At 51.3% G+C, this 20,065-nt stretch overlaps 1 protein-coding gene and 1 long non-coding RNA gene across 6 annotated transcripts in view; one reads left to right on the plus strand and one right to left on the minus strand.

The window, feature by feature from the left end:
* Positions 1-20,065, plus strand: part of SIPA1L3 (signal induced proliferation associated 1 like 3) — a 239,227-nt gene that overhangs the window by 122,671 nt on the left and 96,491 nt on the right. For all 5 annotated transcript variants that reach the window (XM_047834795.1, XM_047834794.1, XM_047834799.1 and 2 more), the window contains one exon: positions 15,983-17,806. In XM_047834795.1, the coding sequence (XP_047690751.1) occupies positions 16,294-17,806 (1,513 nt within the window). In that variant the 5' untranslated portion in view covers positions 15,983-16,293. The remainder of the gene's footprint in view (positions 1-15,982; positions 17,807-20,065) is intronic.
* LOC125152665 (uncharacterized) lies at positions 448-14,944 on the minus strand. The gene is made up of 4 exons (XR_007147264.1): positions 14,832-14,944; positions 8,626-8,705; positions 7,133-7,279; positions 448-579 (listed from the first exon to the last, which is right to left on the minus strand). It is a non-coding gene; the product is annotated as an uncharacterized LOC125152665 (long non-coding RNA).

Consider the following 20,065-nt stretch of genomic DNA (forward strand, 5'->3'; position numbering starts at 1 on the left):
CAGCACATTTCTGGTACCAGAGTTCACTTCCATTGATACGCAGGCTTTACAGATGCTCATATTTGTGCATTTTGTTTGATGAGTATTAGAAAAAATATAACGAATCCCACACTGGTCTTATTAAGGTTTTAGTAAGTGAGTTGGTTGAAAGGACTAACTTAAGTAAATAATAGTACAGGTGGTCTGCAGGTGTACAGGTGAGGCACGTGACTTTGGGAAGTTTTGGAGCTTCGGAGTCAATGATAGGATCACACACACACACACACACACACACACACACACACACACACACTGTCACTCCTCTCCCTGGGGTAACCACTTACAGGTAGAGGTTGGCCTTCCACATCTTTGCTCTGCATCATCCTCGGTGGATATATAGGTATAAAATATGTAGCATAGAGAATTTTTTAATACTAATTTTTTTAATTGTAAGAGGGAGTGTGCCATTCTTCTGAATTCCTTCTGAATACATTCTTCTTGGGACTTCTGGGTTGATTCTCTGATTATAGCAGCCAGTTTCCTTGTAAGATTCCATGTCAGGGTAGGGGTGAGACTGGACAGGGCAGGCATAAATCCTTCCTGGAATATGAAGAATTAGGGGCTCTAACAATGCCACACGTAGCAGTGTTTTTTTTTTTTTTTAATGTTTATTTATTTTTGAGAGAGAGAGAGAAGGAGTGTGGTTGGAGATGGGGCAGAGAGAGAAGGAGACACAGAATCTGAAGCAGACTCCAGGCTATGAGCCATCAGCACAGAGCCCGATGCGGGGCTCAAACCCACAAATCGTGAGATCATGACCTGAGCCGAAGTTGGACACTCAACCAACTGAGCCACCCAGGCACCCTGGCAATGGTTCTTTTACTTAGCAGACAGTTTGGGATCTGCCTCCTGACTTTTTTTTTTTTTTAATAATCTTAGCCAATTCCTTAGTTTCTATCCATTCTGGTAATTGCTGGGAACTTGGAATATGGGAGGGAGTTCAGAGGGACCAGGCTGGGGTGCTTGGGTGGCTCAGTCGGTCGAGCATTCGACTTCGGCTCAGGTCATGATCTCACAGCTTGTGGGTTCAAGCCCCACATTGGGCTCTGTGCTGACAGCTCAGAGCCTGGAGCTGCTTCGGATTCTGTGTCTACCTCTCTCTCTGCCCCTCCCCCGTTCACACTAGTCTGTCTGTCTCTCTCTCTCTCTCTCTCTCTCTCTCTCTCTCTCCCATAAATAAACATTAAAAAAAAAAAAGAGGGACCAGGCAGAGGCTGCCTGACTGGGGACACATCATCAGTGGTGAGTTAACATGGGATTGTGACTCCTAGGCCAGAAATATGTGGAGCTGTGGCCATCTGTGTATGCACACGCGTGAGAAACAGACACACACACACACACATAGGGACATGGACAGATGTGAACAGGGACACAGAAACACGGGACAGCAATGCAGAGAGATGGGGTAGAGATGTAGATAGAGACAGGGACACAGAAACAGGAGACCAGTTGGCTAGTTAACTGGCTATTGGCTTGCTGGTTGGTCGGTTAACTGGATGACTGGTTGGTTCATTACTTATCTGGTTGGCTGGCTAGTTGGTTATCTGGCCAGGTGGCTGACTGGTTGGTTTTGGTTTTTCCTTTCTTTTTAATAGACTCAGAAAATACTTGTGGAGGACTCCCCTGATCCAAGCACTGCTTTGGATCTGGAGAAAGAGCAGTGAACAGTGGCTGCGGACATTTGGATGTCTGACCACTACTCCCCACCCCTCCCCCCACGAGGGTGCTGTGAATGCAAGTGTTGAGTTGTTATTGTTGTTTATAAAATCCTGAGTAAGGGTGTGTGCATGCTTACTATGTGCCATTACCATGGGGAGTGTACCTTAGGGGGGGTCATCTCGGGCTCCTCCAGCAGTGCAGCAAGGTGGAGTATTGGGACCAGGATTTGCTCCCAGGATCCCAGCATGAGCCTGATTTCTGTCTGAAAATCACTCAGGGATGGAGAGCAGGCATTTATTGAGGCCCATCCTGCTCACAACTCTATCCCTGATTTTTAGAGATGACTGTGGTTATGGTGGCCATAGAGTCACCCACCTGGTTCCAGCCCCACCTCTGCCTTTAACCTCACTGGGTGATCTGGAACAGGTAACTTGCCCCTCTGAGTCTCACTGTTCCCTTCTGCAAATTGGGGAAAACAGTAGGGCCCTCCCCCTGGGATGCTCTGTGGGCTGAGGGGGGCCGCCATTGTAACCCGTAGCTTCGGGAACCTGACATTGGAGCAGGCCTCCAGTCTGGGTCCGGGTGGCACAAGTGCCCATTTTTGCTCTTTCTTTTGATGACTGGTCTCTCATGCGGAGTGGTCCTGTGAGAGGTCACAGGGCAGACCCTGGAGTCAGCAGAACCAGGGGGTCCAGACCCCCGTTCTTCCACTCATTCTCTTTGTGACCTTGGCCAAGCGCTGTCTCCTCTCAAAGCTCAGCTTCCTGATTTTGAAACGGAGGTGACGAGACCACTACCTCAGTGGGACATTAGGAGACGAGTTCAGTTTTCTGAGGCAAGCACTCCACGCTGGCTGGGGACTGGCCCTCAGCAGCCCCCAGGGTCGGGGGCAGGTAAGGTGATTATTGCCGGCAGATGGTGCCCCCCTGGCTAGCAAGGTTCACTCCCCTCCCCTCCCCTCCCCTCCCCTCCCCTCCCCTCCCCTTCCACCACAGGGAGCCTTTCTGTTTCTGTCCACCCCCCCACACCCCCACCAAATCTCCTCAGGTGAGGAGAAGCAGAGCCTGAGATGCCCCCGGTCAGCCCCCTAAGAGCAGGATGGAAAGAACAGGGCTTTAACAGATGTTCTCTGACAAGGATTCCCTGGCTGTATTTAATCAAGATTGTCAAATATTGATTTAATCTCCAAGCCCAACAGATGTGATCTTAGCAGGCTTTGGTGGCAATTAGCTGGGATTAGTTCACTGGTCAGGCTCCGTGCTGACAAGACACTCTTCTAAAGGAGGCTCGGCCTGGTCACAGGAGTGAGCCCGTTGGGGGACATACTAAACACTTAACCACCACCCCAACCAGCAACAGCCGTGGGAGCGGACCCCAAAGCATCACCCCACACAGTGATAGTGGGGACTCTTGGGGCTCCAGGCAGCAGCTGTTTACCAGAAAGTTTCAGAATCAAAATAAATGTCACCGGTACACCAGTGCATGCGGCTTAAAAATGGGCCTGGCTAGAGCCAGTGAGATCCCGGTAGGCACACCGGCCGCTCAGAGCAATGATTGTCCCCCTGCTTAAGTCTCCCCCGAAGGGGCTTCCCCGACCCCAGACCCCTCACTCATCCTCCAGCCAGTGCAGCTCTGTCTCATCGTCCCAGTGCACATGCTTGGCCTGGTGCTCCTGGGTGGGCCTGGCACGTGCCCATGCTCCAGGGGGCATCCTTTTTTAACTTGGCATTTCAAAGTCTCATTTGAAGTGACTAGGACGATGCCCAGAATTGGAACAAGATGCTTAATCCACATGCACTTTGGGGGAGGTGGCAACACCCTCGCCTAACCCACCCGACCCCACAGGGACTCAGAAGGGGCGCCTCCCATGGGCCTGGCTGTGGGCCTCCCAGGAAGGAGGGGCTTGCCCAGCTTCTTGCTCAAGACAGGCCACCCTGGGCCAGCCGGCTCCTGAGCCCAGAGCAACCAGGGCTCCTGCCAAGGCCACATTTGGTTCTATTTGTTTGCCTGAGATTTTCTTTTTATTGTTATATAAGTAAAATTTTAACAGCTAATACTTATATGTCCCCGTGTGCCAGGGATATTCTAAGTCTCTACGTTCATTAACTCATAACATCCCTAAGAGTTAAGTCCTATTATTATCTCCATTTTACAAATGGGAAAACTGAGATGTAGGAGGCTAAGTGACATGCCCAAGGCCTAGGTAATTAAGTGGCAGAGCTGGGAATTGAACGTGAGTATTCTTTGCTTCCAAACACTGAGCTACAGCCGCCATATCAGGAAATCTCCAGGATCTGATAATAAGTAAGAAAAGCAACTATGAAGGCTGTTTATTTTTTTTTTAATTCATCTTTCTATGTAAGCATGTAATTATACAAGCACTCAACCTACATCACTTCAGCCAAACTAGTTAGCAAACTAAAAGAAGGCGACATTGTAGTTTAAGGATTTAAGTACAGCCTCTGTTTCACCGAGGGGCATGTGGATACAAGATGGGGTGCCCCTTCCTTCCCTCGGTGGGTCCAGGTATAAGCAGCTTGCCAGGCCAAGGAGGAATCTCCACTGGGAGTTTTCAGACTCCACGAGCCCTAGGGGCAAGGTCGGCGTGGGGCCGATGCAAGGCTCACCTGTGGAGGTGGTGCATCCTCATCCGTTCTGACTCTGCGTCCTGTACAGTCTGGGCTTTTCAGGGCGTGGCTTCCCCCTGCCCATGATTCTCCTCACATGCTCACTTCCAAAAGTGAAAACTTAAAGCCTGAGGTGCCCCTACCCTGTGCAGTTGTGAGCATTTCCATGTAGACACAGAGAGAAGGGTCTGGAAGAAAGCATGCAAACCTATTCACAGGGCTCCTCTCTCTGGAATGTGGATTCGGGGCAGGGCCTCATAGGGGAGCCTGAAGAGGGCCTTGAACTTACGGGCTTGTACGAATTCAAGCACAGACATGCAGAATTTTTTTTTAAAGTTGTCCTTTTATCTGCACTCAGGCTTTACTCCTTAGAAGTAAGCACTGTTAACAGTTTGGTGGGTGCCCTCCTAGGCCCTTTCCTTTATAGACATTTATGTTCTCTCTCTCTAATGAAATCTTTTATTTAAGCTCCATTATTTTGTTTGGTTTTATTCTGCAATTTGCCTCTTTCCCTCCACCAAGTGCACCATAGAGAAGAAACTCTGAAGCTAGATTGCCTGGGTTCAAATCGCAGTGACACTGCTTTCCTGCTGAGTAACTTGGGCAGGTTACTCAATCTCTCTGGACTCAGTTGCACTGGCTTTTTTAAAAAAAAAAATTTTTTTTTAACATTTATTTATTTTTGAAAGACAGAGAGAGATAGGTGCAAGCAGGGGAGGGGCAGAGAGAGAGGGAGACACAGAATCCAAAGCAGACTCCAGGCTCTGAGCTGTCACCACAGAGCCTGACGCGGGGCTGGAACCCAGGAACCGTGAGATCATGACCTGAGCCAAAGGACGCTTAACTGACTGTGCCACCCAGGCGCCCCAGTTGCATTGGCTTTAGAATGAGGATGCTGTGGGGCGCTTGGGTGGCTCAGTCTGTTAAGCATCCGACTTCAGCTCGGGTCATGATCTTGTGGTTTGTGGGTTCAAACCATGCTTTGGGCTCTGTGCTGACAGCTCAGAACCTGGAGCCTGCTTCACATTCTGTGTCTCCCTCTTACTCTGCCCCTCCCCCACTTGCACTCTCCCCCCCACCTCAAAAATAAGTAAACATTAAAAAAATTTTTTTTAATGAGGATGGTGACAGCCTCTCCCTCAAAGGGTTTCATGAGGATTAAATGAGTTCATGTGTGTAAAGCGCTTAGCCTGGTACACAGCGAGCACTCCTCTAAGTATGAGCTGTACCCATTCACTTCCGGCCATGTGGGCATCTTGCACGCAGGACACCTGGCGCTACCTCTGCCTCACTGTTTACTACAGCTGCATTGTGTCCCTGGAGTTGGGGTACCCAAATGCATTTAACCCATCCTCTGCCGCTGGGCTTTTAGGCTGCTCCCACCTCGTGCATATTACGGCAGTGTGGCGGTGTGGCTTCTGGCATGCGCTGGTGGGAATATCTGAGGGACAGATTCCTAGAAATGGAATTGTTAGTTTAAAATAAAATAGTGTGTTGGGGCGCCTGGGTGGCTCAGTCGGTTAAGTGTCCCACTTCAGCTCAGGTCATGATTTCGCTGTTTGTGAGTTCAAGCCCCGCATCGGGCTCTGTGCTGACAGCTTGGGGTCTGGAGTCCGCTTCGGATTCTGTGTCTCCCTCTCTTTCTGCCCCTCCCATGCTCACACTTCGTCTCTCCCTCTCCCAAAACTAAATAAACATTAAAAAACATTTTTTTAAAAGAAATAAAATAGTGTGCACACCTAAAACTTAAGCACATAATTACAATTCATCCCCTTATTCCCCCCAAAGAAGGGGAAGAATCATTTGATTTACACACATCAAAGAGAACAGGCTTCTCAGGAACTCGGACTCCTGGGCCCCCCTCCAGTTTGAGTATAATGACTGTAAGATTTAAAGAGAGAGCATGCTCTGGGTTCTTTGACCTCAAATAGGAAAGTGCAAGTTTTTATGGCGTGAATAAAAAATACCTAGTTGGTCTTCTGTCCCCAGTTCCTGGCCCCAAGAGCTTCTAAAACCCTTGGAATTTTCTGAGTGGTTTGGGTGATAGGGGCCTCTTTTGTTCTTTAGAATAAGACCCTTTCAATCATACCTGAGTTTATGCTAATGAGGTGATTCTGTGGACTCCTAGATAGCTTCTGGATGGGGGCTGGTTGCCAGGGAAACCAGTCCTGTGATTTGAGGCTTGAAACTTTCAGCCCTACCCCCCTGACCTCTGGGGAGAGGGGAGGGGCTGGAGATTGCATCAGTTCCTGATGGCCAGTGATTTAATCAATCATGCCCACGCAGTGTGGCCTCCGTAAAACCCTAAACAGAGTTCAGAGAGCTTCTAGGTTGATGAGCGCATCCGCACGCTGGGAGGGTGGTGCACCCCAAATTCCATGGCAACAGAAGCTCCTGCGCTCGAGACCCTTCTGGACTTCTTGAATATCCCTCCATGTGACTGTTCATTTCTATCTTTTATAATAAACCACTAATAGTAAGTAAAGTATTTCTCTCAGTTCTGTGAGCTGTTACAGCAGAACCTGAGGAGGGAGTCGTGGGAACCCCAATTTGTAACCAAGACAGGTAGACATGTGGGTAACCTGGGGACGCCCCCCCCCCCACTGGTGATTAGCATCTGAGGTGGGGGGGGGCAGTCTGGCGGAACTGAGCCTGTGGGGTCTGTGCTAACTCTAGATGTGTCGGGATTAAATTAAATTGTAGGACCCTCATTGGGGTCTGCAGAGAACTGGAGAGTTGCTTGGTGTGGAAGACCCACACATCCGGGGTCAGAAACACTGAGAGTAAAAAACAGATCAGAGTAGTACCTGGGGCCGTGGAGGGGGGCGGTGTTGCTCTCCTGTTCTGGGGCTGATGGCGCAGTCTCTGCCTCAGGGCTTCCTAATGAGATGTCCGGAAGTTCCATCCCATCCGTTTTGTTTCCTGGGGGAAGCTCCACAGTGGGCCTGTGTATGCTCGGGTTTCCAATAAAGTGGAGGAAGACATGGAGAGAGAAAACAGATTCTTAACCTGAAATCTGCTGAGCTGATGCTGACTTTCTAGAGTTTTTGTCCTTATGAATTGATTTTGAAGATAACTTGCATCATTTGTGTATCCACACAACACGCTCATTTGGGCTGCCACGTCTTTTAGAGCGCTGGGGGCAAAGGTGTGGGAGCCACACTGACAAGGTTTGGGGCCTCGCTGTCCTGCCTGCCTACCAGCGTTGTGACTCGGCCACAGGACCTTTGCCTCATCTCTAAACTGGTCCTGCTAGAAGTCCCTGCTTTGTGAAGTTATCACAACACCTGTTAATACACGCCGAGTGTGTGTTAGCCTTGCTGTTACTACTGTCATCACCACATCATCACCCCCTACCCTGCCTGTGCAAGAACGCACATAGTAGACCCTATCCCACTGCAGACTCAGAGCTGCTCAGAGTCCCAAGGGGGACCAAAGATACTCAGAGGCTTCAAACTCCAGTGGGCTAACTCCGATAGTCCAGGGGGTGTGCAGACCCCTGGGAACTCACCAAAGGGAGGATGGGGAGGATTGTGTCTAGGGAATGGTAGGAAGGAAGGTAGGTAAAAAAAAAAAAAAAAAAAAAAAAAAGGTAGGTCAGCAGCACTGAGGACTGAGGGACAAGGGGTGTGGACAAGGCTTCCCAGAGGAGCAGTCCCCCGAAATACCTCCCGCAGTGGTCACCGGTGCCCTTCAGACCAATAATCATCCATCATACGTGACCCCCTCAGCATCCAGCGCTGCGGACCACCTGCCCCTCCCCAAACCACCCCCACTGTTGGGGCCTGCGGGACACCTGCTCCCCTGCTTGCCCCCTGCATTTGCAGCAGATCAGGGCTTGGTGTCAGGCCCTCATTTCTTTGCTCTCTTCCTTCCCCTGTCCTCAGCCCTGGCTGCATATTAGAGTCAGCTGCAGAGCTTTTAAAAGGCTCTCTCTCAGGCCTGGTGCCCACCCCAGAGCAGCTGATTCAGACTCTCCGGGGGTGGAGTGTGAACACCTATACTTTTACAAAGCTCCCCTGGTGCCTCTAATGGACAGTGGGGATGAGCACTCCCGCCTTGGACAAGCCCACGGGGCCTCGTACGCTGGCCACTCCCAGCTTTCCTGCCCGTGCGTGTCAGCCTCATCCATCGGCATGCCTGGTGCACGGCAGGCGTCCTCTCTTCCTATCACCTGGCACCCCACAATGAGCCCTCCCATTGGGAGCAGCCCCCAGCCCCACCCTGTCACAACGTTGTGTTCCTTTAAACTGCCGACCACCCTTTGAAGTTACCTTGTTTTCTCTCTTGGTTTACTTACTTCTCTGGCTTCCCTCTCCTGGGAGTTAAGTCCATGAGGGGGAAGTGTGGTCCTGCTCAGGGCTGTATTTTCTTCGGCACCTACAACAATAGCACATAGTAGGTGTTTGAGAAGTCTGGTGAATAAATGAATGCATCTTTGGTGCTTGGTGTTTGTGAAATGAATGAATGAGTTATATATGCCTGGTCAGTGTTCAATAAAAGAACAAGTTTTTAGTGCTTTTTCTCTTTTGACTCAGTGAACTTTTTGGGCTAAATGATTTGGAAGAATGTGATAGGTGTTGATCGTATGAATGAATAAGCTGTAAGGACTAGTTCTTGCTGGACGAATGAACGACTTGTACCTGCCCAGAAACTGCTGAATTGCCAGGTGCATACAGTGGGGTCATCATTCCCCCTGAGCCTCTGAGAGTAGCCCTCAGACTTGGTGCCACAACCCTGAAGTGTCCAGAGCTCTTAGGTCTCACTAAGTCCCCATTGCAGTGACTGGATCACATTTCCTTGAAGAGGTAATCCCTGGAGCAGATGGGGGCACCCTTGGACGCAGAGGTCTGCTTAGGAAGGAGACCTTGGATACCTACCTGCTCCCCCATCCAAAGGCCTGTGTGAGGGCAGTGTACGTACACACACACACACACACACACACACACACACACACACTTGCACATACACACACTCCACACATTACTTTCAGCTTCCTGAACACGCTTCTTCCCAGGGGCAGACACGCTAGGTCACCAAGCAAGCACCACCTACCCTCAGGTCACAGACCCTCACTGAGCTAGCACTCCTCCTGGTCTGAAGTTGTCATCCATCCACTCATTTATTTAGCAGGTATTTGTTAATGACCTACTGTATGTCAGGCCTGTGCGGGAGAGGCATGCAATAATAAAGATTCTCACATTTCAGTGCCTCACAAACCTTACGTATGGCGGCCAGTTAATTACATGGTAAATGATGTACATACACTGAGGCAGGTAACCCCAAAGAGAAATGCTCTGTAAGAGTGCTCTGAGCACGGGGCACCTGGGTGGCTCAGTCGGTTAAGCATCCGACTTCAACTCAGGTCATGATCTCGCAGTTTGTGGGTTTGAGCCCCGCATCAGGCTCTGTGCTGACAGCTCGGAGCCTGGAGCCTGCTTCTGATTCTGTGTCTCCCTGTCTCTCTCTGCCCCTCCACTGCTCACCCTCTGTCTCTCTCAAAAATAAACATTAAAAAAAAAAAAAAGAGTGCTCTGAGTACTCAGGTTGGGGATTGAACAAGGTTCATGAGGAGGAAAAGTCATGTGGAGAAAGTGATATTTGTCCTGAATCTTGAGGAACTATCTAGGTAAGGGAAAGGGCAACATGGATGGCATGTACAAAGGCCCTGAGGCAACAGGGTGGATAAGCCGTAGGCATGTGGAACTGAAAGAAGGACATTGTGGCTGGGACCCCCAAAGCAAGGAGAAGAGGAAGGGAGCCTTGAGGGCTGAGGTGAGGATTTTGAATTTTATCCTAAGATTTGAATTTATACTAAGATTCAAATGTGAATATGAATCGTAAGATTGCTCTGCCTGCTGCATGGCAAAGGGCACTTACGGGACTAGGAGCAGAAGGAGAGGTAATGGGGAGGCTATGGTATATAGTCACCCAACTCAGACTGGCATGGGAGAGCTCCCATGGGAGAGTCAGCAGGATGTGGGGTAATGGATTGGGTATGTGAAGGGAGTTTCCAGCTGGAGTCCTTGGATGGAAGGAAGTGCCTTTCCCTGAGATGTGGAAGAAGCCGGTAGCTTCTGCTATTCCTATTCTGACAGATATTGTGGCATACCACTCTGTCAACACCAGTCTTCGATGTATGGCTTGATTTGGCCAGTGAGATGTGAGAGCAGTGATATGTGTCATTCCTGAGCAGGAACTGTCGCATAGTTCGGCCATGTCCCTTAGCCGTGAAATTGGCCAGGTCTCATGTAAGTGCTGCTCTGTCACCTGGGAGTAGAGCTGACATGAGAAGGCCCTTGGCCCGCCCCTGGTAGACATGCAGTATGAACAAGAAACAAACCTCTGTTGGGTAAGCCCCTAGTACATGGGGTTCTCTGTTCCTGCGCCATAAATTAGCCCACCCTGACTATTCTGAGAAGGAACGGGCTTTGTGGATGGGGAGAGATCAAGGGTTCAGGTTGGGAATGTGCAGTTTGCAGTTTGCAGTGCATGTGAAATATATATGTGGTGATGTCAAGTAAGCAGTGGCTACCCAAGTCTGGAACTCAGAGGAGCAATTGGATCTGGAGTTATTTTGCCCTGTGTCACCAGTGAGGAGAAGGAGAATTAGAGGTCCAGGACTTTGCCCCCTGGGCAACCCTCAGGGCTCGTGCTTGAACTCAGGACTGCCTGACTTGAGGAACGAAGCTGCTGGATCAGTCCCAACTCTGCCACCTTGTGGCCACCTGGTCTTGGGCACATTACTTGATCTGTTCACTTCAGCTTCCTTATGTTAAGACAGAGATAATATCTACTTCATAGAGTTGTGGAATTAAGAGAGGTAACAAATGTATAGTGCTTAGAGAAGGACCTGGACTCTAGAAGGATCACATTCATGGTAGCTGCTGTTATAGATGTTGTTTGGTTATGTAACTAAAACATCCAGTGGTGGGAAGTACAATTGTGGTAGCTTTGGGTCCAGCTTGACTCAGACGAAAATGATGACTACAGCTCCCACATCCACCCCCTAACTTTCAACCCCTTTCACAAACGGTTCTTCCTTCTTCCCTCATGGTCACAAGATAGCTGCAGTGATTCCATCCCTCATATCCTCTCTAACTCCGGGTAAGAGGGTAAAGCACAGCCTTCAGCCCTAGGACTCTTGGCACCCATGTCACTGGGTCTCACTGGTTTTGATCAGGTTACATGGTCAAGAAGGATCTCCTCCTCTAGCCCACTGGGTGAGAGTCAGAGAACGCAGGTTCCCAAAGGGAAATCTGGGCTGTTTTTGGAAAACAGCAGAGGAAGCAAACCACAAGTGTCTGCCACTGGAAAGCTTGTGTTTTTCCCTCCTGCTCTGCCCTGGGAGGTTCTGCAGACATCGTGACTGCTTCACAGAAGAGCAAGGCCCTTCAGAGCCAGAACATTGAGGCCACTTGTCTGCTGTCTCAGCATCCAAGTTTTGGGGGCCTGATAAGGGAGCACCCTCTCAGCTCAGACTTCCCCAGCTTCTTCACACGTGACAGTCTGGGAGCATTTACACAGGCACACTATTAGGTGCCTGCTCTTCTAACAGACCATGACATTTTTAGGGAGCCAGTGTGGCCAGCCCCAGACGTAAGTCCTCACTGGCCCATTGGCAATCAGAATGATCCCAGATTCTTGGCTTTCCCAGCTTTCCTTGCTCCTAGAATGGCCATATGTGACCACATTCTGGCCAATTAGACATAAAAGAAAGTCTGTTGAGGTAGGGGGAATGTTCTGGCAAACATTCTCCTTCCTGATGAGGGTCAGATGGGTAAGAAGTAAGAACAGTCTCATCTCATCCCTTGCTTTCCCCCTTGCCCATGGTTCAGTGAGAAGGGGGGCTATGGCTGCCAGCTTGCCACTCTGAGGTCGAAAGCCAAAGATGTAAGCCGGCAGCACGCTGAGGGGAGCAGGGGATGATGGGACAGAGGGGAGAAAAGTGCCTAATGTCATTGCAGTGTACCAAGAGTGGAGCTGCCATACCTGGTCTGCTTGTTACATAAGATAATGAAATACCTTCATTGCCCGAGCCACCATTGGATGGTATTCTGTTACTTGCAGCCAAATGCATCCCCACCTGACTCTCCCACTGCCACTTGCTTCTCGTCATGCTGCCGTCTCCCATTTTTCCCCATCCACCGTCCCCAGCTGCCTTCCTTGTACACAGCAGTGGGTATTAGTCAAGGTCCTCCTATGCCAGCAGCAGAAGCCACGTTTGACAGTCTTGGGCAGAAGCAGAATTTATCAGGGGCTTACAGACCACCAGGAGGCCAAGAGGAGCAGGCATAGAAAACAGGCAGGAACCAAGGAATACTGGAGAGAAGAAATTTGTACAGACAGGTGCAGAAGAGAACACTCAGCCGCTGAGCCTGCCCCTGGCTGTGCTTCAGTAATTGGGGGCGTGGGGAGAGGGGAGAAGATACATGAAGGGAGGAACCATAGTAATAGTAGTGGCCATGAGATAGGTGGTATTCTCCCCGCTCTCTCCAGATTGAAATTGAATCACAGTTTCAGTAACCAGTCCATGGCATACCAGGACCCGAACCCAGGCAGTCTGGCCTTCATTATGGGGGGTTCCCCATCAGAAAGATGGGCATGCTTTTAGGAGGGGGGAGCCTGACAGCAGGCAGCTGGAAAGGGACCATTGTGCACCAATCCCTGAATCCCAGAGAGGCTGTGGGTATCACTCAGCCTTCCGAGCATCTCCAGGAGACTTGGCTACACCTGCTCCAGGAAGGGAATCTGTGGAAAGACACCAGGGCCTCAGGAACATCTGTGTGTTTTCACAGGAGGGAGCAAAACAGATTGGGGGTTTCCGACTGAGCTGGAAACAAAATGCCATCAGCAAAGCCCATCTGTCGGGAGGTGCTTGCATAAGCAGGTCGGGGTCACGTCTGGGCCACTGGTTTTCCCAGCCAACCCAAATGTGGCCTCAAAGGGCTAATCTGCCAGGCTTTCCCAGGCTGACCCAGAGGTGAGACTGCACTGCCAAGCATAAGAAGTGCCCCTGGCCAGGGGCACCTGGGTCAGTAGGTTAAGCATCCGGCTCTTGATTTCAGCTCAGGTCATGATCTCGTAGTTCAGGAGTTCAAGCCCCACATTGGATCCTACACTGACAGTGCAGAGTCTGCTTGGGATTCTCTCTCTCTCTCTCTCTCTCTCTCTCTCTCTCTCTCTCTCTCTCTCTGTCCTTCCCCTGCTTTCGGGCACTCTCTCTCAAGATAAATAATCTTAAAAAAAAAAAAAAAGTGCCCCTGGCCAACCCAGAGAGGGGGCTTGGAGTGGGGGAAAAGAGGTCTAATTCCCCTTCCCAGAGGCAACCAATGTTAGCAGTTTCTTGAACATCCTCTTAGAGATCTTCTCTGCATGGTAGTTCGTTGTTGTTGCTGCTGTTATTTTTGTTTTCAAACTGGGAGAAGTTGCATACAATTCAAGATTTCTAGTTTCTGGATTTAAAGATCCTGGGTGGCTCAGTCAGCTAAGCATCCAACTTTGGCTCAGGTCATGATCTCGCCATTCCCAAGTTCAAGCCCGATGTTGCGTTGGGCTCTGTGCTGACAGCTCGGAGCCTAGAGCCTGTTTCAGATTCTGTGTCTCCTTCACTCTCTCTTACCCTCCCTCCCTCCCCCCCCACTCAAAAATAAGTAAACATTAAAAAAAAATTTAAAAATCCAGTGATCTGGCATCCACATTCCTGCAAAGCTTGGTCCCCAGAGCTGAGGCCCACCTGCTTCTTTAGAAGACATCTCTGCTCTCCAGCTCACCCAGGCTCACCTGGCCTTGCTCCTGTCTCCCCTAACCAACCCGACTCTGGGGGCTTTCCACTTCCTTCCTCCTTCTCTGCCCCCTCCCCTGTGTGCCTCCCTTCTACATCTTCAGGAATGCTCTCTTGGGAGCTAGGAAGACGGGTGAACTCTTGCTCCCGACTCCTTTCCCACCCCTTTCTGGTTCTCACTTTCTCAGGTGCCACAGGCTTGCCTCCCTGTTTTGCTCCATGAATAATCTGCTTCATGCTTCCCCCTGGGTCTCTCTCTGCCAGCTCACTCCATACCTAAGGACATGGGTTAGGAAATGCCCCCTACACACACGCACGCACACACATACACAGCCTTCTCCTTCCTCGGAAAGCACCGTTAGTCGTTGGTAGGCTTCCCTTCATAAGGAAGGCTTCATTGGAGAGTTGACATCATACAAGGGAGCCAGCCTGGTTAAGAACCAAGGAAGGATATCCAGATATCCTGGGTGGGGTTCGATATGTCAACAGGACAGAAAAGAAGGCCAGTGTGATGGGATCTAAGTCAGGGATGGGGAGAGGCATCAGGAGACTGGCAGGGACCAGAGCCTGAGGGGCTTGTGGGCGAGCAGATGAATTTAGATTTTATTCTAATTCAGTAAGGAGCCACTGGGGAGATCTCAGCCAAGAAGCGACAGGAGCTGATGTTCATGGTATCTGTTAATCACATAGAGTTCCAGAGCCATCCCCTGTCCCAAACCTACCAGTGCTCATGGTGACTCATCTGTCATTTTTACTTCCTTTTTTGGTGGGGTGGCTGGTCAGGCAGATTGCAGGACAGATAGACAATAGTCCAGCCTTTACCTGCAGTACTCACAGGGGGTGGAGGAATGTGTTTAATGACACCACAATGGACAAGTCAGCCAGCCAGATTCTGAAAGTGGGGAACTCCACGGGTTGCATGACCTCATTCCTTCCACAAGTAAATAGCATCAAAATAAAGGTGATGGGGGGGATGGAGGGGGACAGTAAAGAATAGAAGAGACTTAAGAAATATTATCTGCCAAATTAGAGTAGGGATCTTGTTTGAATCCTGATTTGAGCAAACCAACTCTAAAAGAAACCTTTGAGACACTGGGGGAAATGTAATACAGATATGAGGTATTACATGATATTGAAGAATTCTTGTTAATCTAGATGGGTGTGATGAGAGTATTTTGGGTTAATTTTTTAAAGGCTCTGCACTGGGCTCTGCACTGACAGAGTGGAGCCTGCTTGGGATTCTCTCTCCCTCTCTCTTTGCCCCTCCCTGGCTTGCAAGCAAGTGTGTGTGCTCACTCTCTCTCTCTCTCAAAATAAATAAACATTAAAAAAAATAAAATAAAGGCCTTGACTGCTAGATAATATAAGCTTAAGTATTTATAGGTGAAATGAGCTGATACCTGGGACATACTCTAAAATATTCTGTCAAAAAAAAAAAAGTGTAGGAGTGGGTGGGTAGATGAAACAGAAATGGCAAATAGTTAATGGTTGTTAAAGCTTGTCGGGTGCTCAATAAATACACTATTCTGCTTTGGGTATGTTTTTTAAAATATTTTGTTTAAGTTTATTTATTTTGAGAGAGAATGTGTGTGCACAAGTTGGGGAGGAGCAGACAGAGAATCTCAAGCAGACTCTGCACCGTCAGTGCAGAGCCCACTGTGGGGCTCATACTCACAAACCGTGAGATCTTGACCTGAGTCAAAATCAAGAGACGGACTCTTAACCGACTGAGCCACTCAGGCACCCCTGCTTTGGGTATGTTTGAAATTTTCTCTAATAAAAAAATTTTTAAATGAGTATAAAGCTGTCAGACAAAAAGTTTCTCTGGGAACAGTAACATCACATCTCACCTTTGCCTTCTCTCCTTTTTCAGCATGGCAAGGAAGACAGCCCAGCAGCCTGCTGGCCCTCACCCACATCTACTGCTTGCTCTGTCCTGCTGAGCCGCCCAGTCTGGAGACCCTAGGACAGCACCTGCCTCCTGAGGTTGTCCTGGCTCGGTGGTCCACAGCGATGGTGGAGAACTGGACTCCACAGGCTCACAACCTTCCCGTCAGGCTTCAAGGGCCAGCATCCTTCATCCTGGGACTGGCGGCCCTGTTGAACAATGGCTGAGGGCCAGGGGACCCCATAAAGTTACTCGGCAGCTCACGGGAGCCAGTAGCACTCCAGTGCCCGTGGACTATGACCACCTATCGGCCCATTCCCAGTGATGGTGTGGATCTGGCAGCCAGTTGTGGGGCCAGGGGGGCCGATGTCCTCCCCGGGCCACACACAGGGGACTATGCTCCCATGGGATTCTGGGTTCAGAACGGGGGCATGCCGCAGCCCATTGGTGAGAGCCCAGTCAGCGCCACCACCCGCCCCAGTCCCACCACCCCTGCAGTGCCCAAGATGGGTGTGCGCGCAAGAGTGGCCGACTGGCCGCCCAAGCGGGACGCCCTGAGAGAGCAGAACAACCCAAGCCCCTCACAGGACGCAGACGGCACGAAGGCCACAAAGGTGGCCCATTCCATGAGGAGCGTACAGAACGGACAGCCTCCTGTCAGCACCCCGGCTGCCTCAGTGCCCAAAGCCTTCCACAGACTCTCCAGGAGAAGGTCCAAAGATGTGGAATTCCAGGACGGGTGGCCCCGGTCCCCCGGCAGGGCCTTCCTCCCCCTGCGGCACCGCAGCAGCAGCGAGATCACCCTCAGCGAGTGTGACGCGGAGGACGCGGGGGAGCCGCGGGGACCCCGGCACACAGGGGCCCTGCCCCTCTTCCGCGAGTACGGCAGCACGTCCTCCATCGATGTGCAGGGCGTGCCGGAGCAGAGCTTCTTCGACATTCTCAACGAGTTCCGCAGCGAACAGCCGGAGGCCGCGGGCCCCCAGCCCCTCAGTGAGCTGCTCCAGGCTGATCCGGGGCCCCACGTCCCGGGGGGCGGCGGCGGAGCCAAGGGGGACCCCCGCAACGGGCAGCCCGCCAAGGACAGCCTCCTGGTGCTCCAGCCCGCCAAGGAGAAGGAGAAGGCCCGCAAGAAGCCCGCGCGCGGCCTGGGCGGCGGGGACGCGGCCGAGTCTTCCATCTTCCGGAAGCTGAGGAGCGGGAAGACGGACGGCGAGGCCGGCCGGGCCCTGGGGGAGGCCGAGGAGGGCCGGAGCCCCCCGGAGGCCGGCCGCCCGTGGGTCTGCCAGAAGAGCTTCGCCCACTTTGACGTGCAGAGCATGCTGTTCGACCTCAACGAGGCGGCCGCCAACAGGGTGGCCACGGCGCAGCGGCGCAACACCACCACGGGCGCCTCGGCCGCCTCCGCCACGGCCGCCCTCTCGGCGTCGCGGGCCCACGGCCTGGGCGGCCTGGACGCCGCCTTCCCCAGCACGGAGGACCTGAACTGCAAGGAGAACCTGGAGCAGGACCTGGGCGACGACAACAGCAACGACCTGCTGCTCAGCTGCCCGCACTTCCGCAACGAGATCGGCGGCGAGTGCGAGCGCAACGTGAGCTTCTCGCGGGCGGCCGTGGGCTCCCAGGGCGGCAGTGGCGGCGAGGTCCGCCCCGCCGAGCCCGCCCTCAGCGCGCACCGCACCAACGCCAGCATCTCGGTGCTGGAGGTGCCCAAGGAGCAGCAGAGGACGCAGAGCCGCCCGCGGCAGTACAGCATCGAGCACGTGGACCTGGGCGCCCGCTACTACCAGGACCACTTCGTGGGCCGAGGTGACCGGGGGGGGGGGGGGGGGGGGGGGGCGGGTGGCAGCGGCTTGTCCCCGGGACCCCCGCCGCTCGTGCATTCCCTATGTGCGCCCACCCACCCACCCGGGATTCAGTGAGCGGAGCCTCATCTGGCGCTTAGCTTGACGCCTCATGTGGGGCTCAGCACGCCAAACCCTTGAGCCACGGGAAACAGTAGATCCGCATGTACTTAGCAACCGTGTGCTGGGTTCAGCTAGGTGACAGGCACTGTCTAGAGCCTGAGGATACAGTATTGACTAGCTTAAAATCAAGATCTTGTCTTCCCAGCACTTGGGGGGCGGGGGGGGGGGGGGAGCAAGACAAAAAAAAAAAACTTGATTAATGTGCAAAATATATAATGCAGCATAGGGTGGCAAGTGCTATGGAGAAACATAAAGTAAGGGAGAGGGAAATCGTGTCAAGGTCAGAGGCTTCGCTTACAATAGGGAATGGTTTGGGAGGACCTCCTAGGTAGTTAAGTACAGAGCTGAAGGAAGGAGCTGTGTGGAGCTTGGGGACAGTGTTCCCGCACAGGGAAGAGCAAGTTCAATAGTCCTGAAACACTAAAGGAGGAGGGAGGAGGCCAGTGTTGCTGGGACAGAGTGGCTGAGAGCGTGTGGCAGGAGCTGAGGGAGAGAGGTGACGAGGCACATAGTGTGGGACTTTGTGAGTCATGGCGAGGACTCTCACTGTCTTTGCCCTGAGTGAGATGGAGCCACAAGAGAGTTCTGAGGAGCAGAGAAGGCCCTGAAGTGACTCAGGTGTTCACAGCCTCCTCCTGGGGGACAGATGCTGGGGGAGGGGGAAGCAGGGAAGCCAGGGAGGAGGCTGCTGTAGTAATCCAAGCAGGAGAGGATGATGGACACATCCAGGTTGGGAGCCCATGAGTGCGGGACTAAGCAGGCAGGTTCTGGATCCCCTCTGAAGGTGGAGCTATTGATGTTTAGAAGGTGTTAACACGAGGGAGACATGGGCTTCCTGCATCATTAGGTTCATTAGTGCTGGTGGGACAATTTGAGGAGACAGCACAGCATCGTGCAGAGAACCCAGGCAGCTACAGGAGCCGGGCAGGGCTGGGGCAAAGGGCAGCTCCTGCTCAGCTCCAGCTCACTGTTGTCATGCAGGAAATACAGGCAAACCCAGTGTTGCCAGCCTTTCCGATTTTTCAAGATTCTCCTGAAATGAAGCTTTTTTTTTTTAATGCGGATTCTCCTAATTTTTAAATGCTGACAACTGTATTGGTTTAGAATTGCTCATAACTGCCAGTGACAGACTTTAACTACATAGAAGCTTATTTCTATGATATAAAAAAGTCTGCAGGTCAGCAGCCCAGGGCTGGTATGGTTACTCCTCAGCATCAGTGGAATGCCATCCTTAGTGCATGGCCTCCAGCCCTCAGGTGGTCTCCTGGTCCAAGATGGCTGCTGCAGCTCCAGCTGTCACATCCATATTTCCAGGCAAAGAAAGAGGAAAGGGTAAGGGCAAAAAGGCAGATATCTTGTCAAACCACCTCCCTTTAAAAAGCTTTCTCAGAAGCCCCATCCAGCCACTGCTGCTTATTGACCACTCCTATCTACAAGGCAGGCTGGGAAATACAGGTTTTCAACTAGACAAATCCCCTTTTCCTCCCCTAAGAATAGAGGGTTTTTCTTGAAAAGAAGGGCAGAATAGAATGGATAGGCAGCTAGTACTCCACAGCAACTATTTAAAAAAATTGTTTTCAGCCAGTGTCCTAGTCAAACCTAACAAATTTCAACTAAGTCATTCCACAGGGCTCAGAGTGTGTGCAGGCTCTGGAGCTCCAGCATTGGAGTCCAGACAGCCCTGGGTTCAGGGTGCCTGTGTCATAGCTTATTAGCTTGTATGACATATTTCACCCCTGGGACTCTGTCCTCACGTGAGGAATGGAGACGATTGTAGCAGCATCGCATGTCCCAAAACAAAAGGACACAGAAATCGAAAATGAAAGGATGGAGAAAAAGAAAGTTCCAGACAGTTGCTAATGAGAAAAGTTGTGAATGTTTGTGCACCTGGCAACCTGGGTTAGGGGGATATAAATGAAAAACAGATAAGGCTACAGGGAGAAGTAAACAATCAGCTGACAGGGTCTCTCTGAAATTCACCCATCTAGTGGACAAGAAATCAGGCTGTAGAGGATTTGGATGACTCAGTCAAAACCTGATTCTACATTTTTGTACCTAGCCAACAGAGAACACATTGTTTCCAACTCACATATAGAAATAC

This window comes from Prionailurus viverrinus, chromosome E2 (genome assembly GCF_022837055.1).
Source record: "Prionailurus viverrinus isolate Anna chromosome E2, UM_Priviv_1.0, whole genome shotgun sequence".
Classification (NCBI taxonomy): Eukaryota; Metazoa; Chordata; class Mammalia; order Carnivora; family Felidae; genus Prionailurus; species Prionailurus viverrinus.